Genomic DNA, 8,718 nt, shown 5'->3' on the forward strand with positions numbered 1-8,718 from the left:
GTGCGCCCAACGGCACCGCCCAGAGAACGAACTAGATGCGTTGGGCGGGGCGTGCAGCTGCAGGGGAAGTCAGTAGCCTCCTCCTGACCCAGCTTGGCCCAGGGCTGCGCTCCCAAGCACCAGCGAGCTCCGCAGGGCACGCACTGCTCCCCGCGCCTCTAGCGGATGTCTCTGGAAGGCTGACTCTCAAGGCCACAGTGGCAGGGACTGACTCACTGGGGAACAGGCTGTGCCATGAGGTCAGTGAGGACCTGCCTCTCCCCAGGCCGGTCGCTAGTCCTGGCGGTGCTCCTGGTTGACTCTCTTGGCAAGGATTTACTTTTTCACCCTGAGTGGAGCTTTGACTCCTATGAAATCACTATCCCCAAGAAGCTGAGCTTCCGTGGAGGGGAGCAGAGAGCGGCCAGCCACGTGTCCTACCTCCTGCAGGTAAAAGGCAAGAACCGTGTCCTCCACCTGAGGCCCAAGAGGTTTCTGTTGCCTCGGAATCTGCAGGTTTTCTCCTTCACAGAACAGGGGAGACTCTTGGAAGATCACCCTTATATACCCAAGGACTGCAACTATATGGGCTTGGTTGAAGGAAATCCGGATTCTGAAGTTACCATAAGTACATGCATGGGAGGTCTCCGGGGCATCCTGAAAATTGCTGCCAATCATTATCAAATCGAGCCCCGCAAGGCTTCTTCCAATTTTGAACACATGGTATATCCCCTGGAGAAAGAGGAGGAATTTCCTAATCAGATCTGTGGCTTAACTAATGATGAAACAGTAGAGCAGATGGCCCAGCGTGAGAACATGGCTAGGTCTCCAGATTTCACTGAGTCCTATGTGCACCAAAAGTACTTGGAATTAGCCCTGATCTTTGATAACAGTAGGTATTTATATTTGAACTCCAATCTTACTCAAGTCATAAGTGATGCCATTCTTCTGACTTCAATTGCAGACTCTTACTTTCAAGATGTCCTTATGAGAATACAGCTATTAGCTGTTGAAGTATGGACAGACAGAAACAAAATAAGACTTAATTCCCCAGAGTTATCACAAGTCTTAGGCCAGTTTGTGCAGTACAGGTCACGTGACCTACGTCTTCGGATTCCAGCAGACTGGGCACACCTGTATGTTCACAAAAAGTTTAAGGATGCACTTGCTCATCACTGGGGAAGTGTATGTAGTATGATGCCTTCTGGATCTACAAGTTCTGTGCTAGATAGAAACATCCTTGGCCCCGCCACTTGGACTGCTCATGTTCTGGGCCATAGCGTGGGAATGACCCATGATTATGAATACTGCCAGTGTAAGGGTAGGCATAGTTGTATCATGGGCACTGGACGAACTGGGTTTAGTAATTGTAGTTATGCCGAATTTTATTCACATGTAAGTTCAGGATTAAACTGTCTAAATAATCTCCCAGGCCTAGGCTATGTGGTTAAGAGATGTGGAAACAAAATTGTGGAAGAGAATGAGGAATGTGATTGTGGTTCGACAGAGGAGTGTAAAGAAGATAGGTGTTGTCAACCAGATTGTAAATTCAAACAAGGTGCCAGCTGTAACGTTGGACTTTGTTGTCATAACTGTCGATTTCGTCCATCTGGATACATGTGTCGGGTGGAAGAAAATGAATGTGACCTTGCGGAGTATTGCAATGGGACCTCAGCTTTCTGTCCAAGTGATACTTATAAGCAGGATGGAACCCCTTGCAAGTACGAAGCCCATTGTTTCAAACAGAGTTGTCAATCCAGGTATATGCAGTGCCAAAAAATTTTTGGACTTGATGCCAAGGATGCTCCTCATCAGTGCTATGATGCAGTTAATGTAATAGGTGATCAATATGGGAACTGTGGCATTACAGGAGTTCATAAGTATAAAAAGTGTCCCAAAGAAAGGTCTTTATGTGGCAGACTACAGTGTATAAATGTCGAAACCCTCCCTCATATGCCAGATCACACTATCCTCATATCCACTCACCTGCATGAAGAAAATCTCATGTGCTGGGGCCTTGGCTATCATCTAGCCATGGTACCTATGGGGTTACCTGACCTGGGCGTGATAAATGATGGTACCTCCTGTGGTAAGGAGCGGGTGTGTTTTAATAGAAAATGTGTGAATAGCTCAGTCCTGAATTTTGACTGTTTCCCTGAGAAATGCAACCACCGAGGAGTCTGCAACAGTAACAGAAACTGCCACTGCCTGTATGGTTGGGCCCCTCCGCTGTGTGAGGAGGTAGGATATGGAGGAAGCATCGACAGTGGGCCTCCAGGACCACTAAAGGAAGGGGTGCCTGTCTCAGTTCAGGTTGTGTCCCTTATGGTAATGCGCCTTACTTTCATATTTATCTCAGTGATCCTTGTGTTATTTTGGAATGTCCTAGAACACTTCTGAAGCCAAAGAGAGACACTACCAAGTAGCACTGGAGTAGAATAGTTCAAGGGGAAAAATATATCTTTATCAAGAAACCAAAAATGTAATCAGGCAATCCACAGTAACTCTGCTTACTACACAGGGTCATAAATTGAATAAGCTTCTCATTTATCCATACAGCTCTTTCTTCCTTCGATTTATTTTACCTAATTTCTCTGAGTTTTTGATCAGCAAATAAAAAGTACTCTTGATTTGGAAACAAATTGGTGCATCTTGCTCTCCCCTTAGTTTGTGATCAAGTTTGGATTGCCTTTAAAAAAATGCCCTACTGGTTTTCTGAACACTCATATTGTTAGTTTCATAGAATTACAGTGGATTTCAGGGTAACCTACTGTCTTTCAGTCCCAGCAAACAAAGCCGTCAATCTACTTTTCCCTCTGTCTCCCTCAGTGTCATCAATGAAAGCATCAGTGTCTGTGCCCTATGTTGAACCATGAATGGTGATTGCCACATTTTATATATAGAAGGTGATCGCTTACGAGGGGAGTCCCTCACTGTGTGGGTCACACACAGTGTAGAAATCCGGTCTCTGACTCAGTGCTTGGGTTGGCCTTGGTGGGGCTGAGGGCTCAGAGGACTGAGTGGCCCCTTCAAAGGAGTCAATGACCACCTCTTGCTCATCATCCCAGCCCTGTGACAGCCACAGTGTTTTGGTTTTGTTTGGGCTGAACCCTCCTGCTCTTCCTTTAGCTTCCCCGGGGCTCCTTCTTCCCCAGGCAGCACTGCAGGTCAACTATATCTCACTCCAATCTCCTCTTTTCTTAGCCATGTGGTTCTTCTAACTAAAGAAATTGTGGGACTTTCCTAGTGGCTCAGGCAGTAAAAAATCTGCTTGCAATTCAGGAGACCCGGGTTCGATCCCCGGCTCGGGAAGATCCCCTGGAGAAGGGAATGGCTACCCACTCCACTATTCTTGCCTGGAGAACCCCATGGACAGAGGAACCTGGTGGGCTACAGTTCACGGAGTCACAAAGAGTCAGACATGACTGAGCACACACAAAGAAGTTGTGGGACACTCATGATAAAGAGTGTCCCCTTGGACTATTTGGGGACTCCTCTTAACTCAGAGTAGAAAGAACATCAAGATAATTTTTTGATCATCATAATTCTAACTTTTATCTAACTTAGCCATCATCAGAAAAATCCTAAAAAAGCAAGGACATGTGGTCATGTAGCTACAATACTGAAAATGGTAACTACCATTTATTCTTTTCTCTGTGGCAGCCAATGTTCTAAGCACTTCACCAGTGCCAATATGCATGAAAGTGAAAGTCACTCAGTCCTGTCCAGCTCTTTGCAACCCCATGGACTATACAGTCCATGGAATTCTTCAGGCCAGAATATTGGAGTGGGTAGCCTTTCCCTTCTCCAGGGGATCTTCCCAACCCAGGGATCGAACCCAGGTCTCCCGCATTGCAGATGGATTCCTTACCAGCTGAGCCACCAGGGAAGCCCAAGAATACTGGAGTGGGTGGCCTATGCACAGTCCTGAATATAAGTCTGTGAGGTAGGTGGTGTTTTCCTGTTTTCTAAAAAGGAAATGGAGGACAATGAGGTTAAATAACCTGCTCAAGATTATACAACTAATAATTGATGCCATTGTTCAATGTAGCTTTATATGAATATTTGGAAATTCAATTTAGTGAGTACGATTTATTTAAAAACTTAAGCTTATTTATACATCATAGATATTTTCAACATTTTTGTTGTGATAAAATATATAGCTATTATTATTTACATAAAGCATGCATGCAGTGTGATAATTTAATATACATATATATTGCAGAGTGACTACCAAGATCAAGGTAATAACACATCCATCACCTCACATACTTCAATTCTCAGAGGGGAAGGATACTTAGCAGCAACTCTCAATAAATTTCAGATATACAATACCATGTTATTAACTCTATGTGTCATGCTGTATATTAGATCTTCAGAACATATTTAATTACAATGGAAAGTTTGTACCCTTTGTCTTACATCTACCCATTTCCCCCTCTCCCCAGTCCCTAGCAACCATCACTCTATTCTATTTCTCCAAATTGGTCCCTTAAATTTTTTTTTTCAGTTGTAAGTAATACCATATAGTACCTTGTTTCTGTGTAGATTTTTAGTTAATATAATGCCCTCCTGATTCATTCATGATTCTTCAAATGGCAGGATTTTTTTTGGCTAAATAATATTCCATTATGTATACACATGCGTGTAGTTTACTAAACCATCCATACATTAAAGGACGTCTAGGTTGTTTTAAGTCTTGGTAATAGTGAATAATGCAGCAATGAATGAGAGACTCCAGATATCTCTTGAAGGTACTAACTTAACTTGCTTTGGGTATGTAGCCAGGAGTGGAATTCCTGGATTATAAGGTAGGTCTATTTTTAATTTTTTGAGGAACTGCCATAGTATTTTCCATAATGGCTGTACCATTTATGTTTCAAAGAACAGTTAAAGGGTTCTTTTTTTCCTGCTACTCACCAACGTTTGTTTTTGTTTTCTCTTGTTTGTATGATCATAGCCATTCAATGAGATGTGAGGTGATACTGCATTGCGGTTTTGATTTGCATTTTCCTGACGATTAGTGATGTTGAGTACCTTCTCACCTACTTACTGTCATCTGAATGTCTTCTTTGGGAAAATATCTATTCAAGTCCTTTGTCCATTTTTTAATTGGACTGTTTGCTTTTCTGCTGTTGAATTCTAAGAATAGCACATATATTTTGGATATTAAACCCTTATCAGATATATGGTTTATAAATATTTTTTCCTATTATGTGAGTTACCTTTTCAATTTATTGATTGCTTTCTTTGCTGTACAGAGGATTTTAGTTTGGTGTAATCCTTCTAATTTTTTTTTTTTTTTTTTTTAGATTTTTGCTACCTGTGTTTTTGGGAGGCCTTATCTAAGAAACCATTGCCAAGACCAATGTCAAAAATCTTTTCCCTAAGTCTTTTTTCTAGGAGTTTTAAACTTTCAGGCTTTATATTCTTAAGTGTATAGTTTAGTAGTGTTAGAGATGCATTCACATTGTTGTGAAACCAGTGTCTGGAACTCTTTACATCTTGCAAAACTGAACCAGCATACACATTAAATAAAAGCAGTTCCCTTTCCCTTGCAGCCTGTGGAAACCACTATTCTACTTTATGTCTTTATGAATTTATGTTTCTATCTAGGTACCTCATCTAAATGAAATCATATAGTAATTTTTGTTACTGGCTTATTTAATTTAGCATAATGTCTTCACGATTCATCCATGTCTGCATTCTTATGCAGGTGACAGAATTTCCTTCCATTTAAAGCCTGAATTATGTTTTATTATATATATGCTCAGTCACTTAGTCATGTCCAACTCTGCGACTCCATGGACTGTAACCTGCCAGGCTCCTCTGTCCGAGGGATTTTCCAGGCAAAAATACTGGAGTAGGTTGCCGTTTCCTTCTTTGTAGTATATGTATGTATCACATTTTGTTTATCTCTTCATTTGTTGATGGAAAGTTGGGTTGCTTCCATCTTTTACTTATTGTGTTAATGCTGCTATGAACATGAATGTACAAAAATCTGTTTATGCTTCTTATCTCTTTGGAGAAATACATAGAAGTGGAATTGCTAGGTTGCCGGGGTTCAGCCCCGGTGGATCCAGGGTAATTCGAAGTGGAGATGGAGTTGGCATCCTAGGAAAAAGCTATTTAATTAGAAGTATAGAGAGAGATTAGAAAAGAATAGTGTAGTAGGAAAATTAGTGGAGAAAAAGAGGCTGAAGGTTTACGTGGGGTACCAATAAAATCTCAAGGCAAGAGATTTGCACCACCTACATAGGCCACCGGCACCCACTTGAATAGCGGAGGGTGCCCCGCCTTGGGCTCCCTCTCCAGTGGATCTTAGAAGCCAGGGCAAAATTAACAGGCTTGGTGAGTACCCACGCTCCAGATGGGAATTCAGCCAGAAAAACGGAGAACAAGAAAAAAAGACACAGGGGAATCAGTATTTCCAGAAACTGATCCAATTTCTTTATTTTCAGGTTTCCTTATATACCTTTTGTTACACATAGAGACAAACGGAAATTTTAAAGTCAAGTGGGGGTCAGCAGTCCTGACCTTTATCAAAATCAGGTGCTTCATATAAATGTATACAAAAAGGTCTTTTGGGGTTTTACATCATCTTCTGGCCAGGGGGCCTGCTAACATTTTATGATCCTTTCTTTCTGATAACGGTCAGTCAACCAGAAACTTATTTTCCAGGGGTGACTTTTCTTAAACCAGGCACCACCCTCTGAAGGTACCAGATAAAGTTGCATTCCTATAGGGTGAGGGTGTAGTGGGTTACAATTTTTATCTTTAGAAAAACCCAATGCTAACTAAGACTTTCAAAATACTCCAAACTCTCTGTGCTGTTTATGGTTGAGAAGTTGTAAACAATCATGTACATAGTAGCAAGAGTGTGGATAATCCTGTCACACAAGCTAGTCTGCCAGCAGAAAGGTTTGACCTGAGACACCCTTGTCACGCCTAGGGATTTTTATTAACTGGAGCTGTAGGTTAACTCCTTCTCCAAAAGAGGTGGGGGACAGCCCCCCGTAAAGTCAGAGGTATAGGTGAGAGCATAAAGCAGTAAAGTAGGCAGACTCTGGTTTTGGGTGTAGATGGTTGGGAGCAGGGGGTTTCCTGAGGCTCAATCCCGCCTTTGTGTATGCCGAAGCCTCCTTCCTCATGACCTTTGCCACAGGCGGAGTTCCTCACACTGGCTCCTGGCACTAGGTGCTTTGGTAATTCTATTTTTAATTTTTGAAGACACCATACTATTTGTCATAGCAATTGCATCCTTTCACATTCCCAGTAGCAGTGCACAGAAATCCAGTTTTTCACACTCTTGCCAACACTTTGCTATTTTCTAGTTTAGAGATAATAGCCATTCTAGTGGATATAAAGTGGTTATCTATTGTAGTTTTGATTTGCTTTTCCCTAATGATTAGTGGTGTTGAGCATATTTTTGTGGGCTTATTGGCCATTTGCATATTCCCTTTGAACAAATTTTAGTTCAAGTCCATTGTCAATTTTTAAACAATTTTTTTTATATTGGAATATAGTTGATCTATAATGTTGTATTAGTTTCAAGTACAGAGCAAAGTGGTTCAGTTATACACATAAATATATCAATTTTTTTCAAATTCTTTTCCCATATAGGTTATTACAGATTATCGAGGAGAGTTCCCTGTGCTACCCAGTAGGTCCTTCTTGGTTATCTATTTCCTATATGGTGGTGGTTTCGTCACTAAGTCGTGTCCAACTCTGGCAATCCCATGGGTAGCCCACCAGGATCCTCTGTTCATGGGATTTTCCAGGCAAGAATACTGAAGTGATTTGCCATTTCTTTCTCCACGGGATCTTCCTGACTCAGGAATCAAACACAGGTCTCCCGCACTGCAGGCAAATTCTTTACCAACTGAGCTACCTGGGAAAGGCTATTTCATATATAGCAGTGTGTATCTGTCATTCCCAAACTTTCAATTTATCCCTCTTGCCTCCATCTTTCCCCTTTTTGTAACTGTAAGTTTGTTTTCTAAGTCTGTTAGGATGTTTTTGTTTTGTAAATAAACTTATTTTTTATCATTTTTAAAGATTCTGCATATAAATGATATCATATGATATCTTTCTCTAACATTTCACTTAGTATGATAATCTTCATGTTTATCCGTGTTGTTGCAAATGCCATGTTGCTGCAAATGGTGTTATATATTCTTTTTTTGGTTCCTGAAAAAATTATATATACCACATCTTCTTTATCCATTCATCTATCTGTGGGCATTTAGGTTGCTTCTATGACTTGGCTCTTGTAGGCAGCAATGCCATTGGGGTGTATATACCCTTTGGAACCATGGTTTTCTCTGGATATATGCCCAGGAGTGGGATTGCTGGGTCATATGGTAGCTCTGGGCTTCCCAGGCAGCACTAGTGGTAAAGAACCTGCCTGCTGATGCAGGAAATCCAGGTTTGATCCATGGATCAGAAGATCCCCTGGAGGAGGGCATGCTAACCCACTCTGGTATTCTTGCCTGAAGAAAATCCCATGGACAGAGAAGCCTGATGGGATACAGCCCACAGGGTTGCAAAGAGTTGGGCATGACTGAAGTGACTTTGCATGCATGCATGCATGGTAGCTCTATTTTTAGTTTTTCAAGGAACCTCTATACTGTTCTCCAAAGTGGCTATACCAATTTACATTCCAATCAATAGTTTAGGAGTGTTCCTTCTTCTCTATATACTCTCCAGCATTTACTGTTTGTAAATTTTTTTTATAAT

General features: G+C 41.5%; 1 protein-coding gene across 1 annotated transcript; it reads left to right on the plus strand.

Moving 5' to 3' along the window:
- Positions 1-234: 234 nt before the first annotated feature.
- LOC128045527 (disintegrin and metalloproteinase domain-containing protein 30-like) lies at positions 235-2,379 on the plus strand. The gene has a single exon (XM_052638025.1). It carries the CDS (start codon positions 235-237, stop codon positions 2,377-2,379), a length of 2,145 nt encoding a protein of 714 aa, XP_052493985.1.
- The last annotated feature ends 6,339 nt before the right edge of the window (positions 2,380-8,718 follow it).

The sequence above is a fragment of the Budorcas taxicolor genome, chromosome 3, assembly GCF_023091745.1.
Source record: "Budorcas taxicolor isolate Tak-1 chromosome 3, Takin1.1, whole genome shotgun sequence".
NCBI classification, from domain to species: Eukaryota; Metazoa; Chordata; class Mammalia; order Artiodactyla; family Bovidae; genus Budorcas; species Budorcas taxicolor.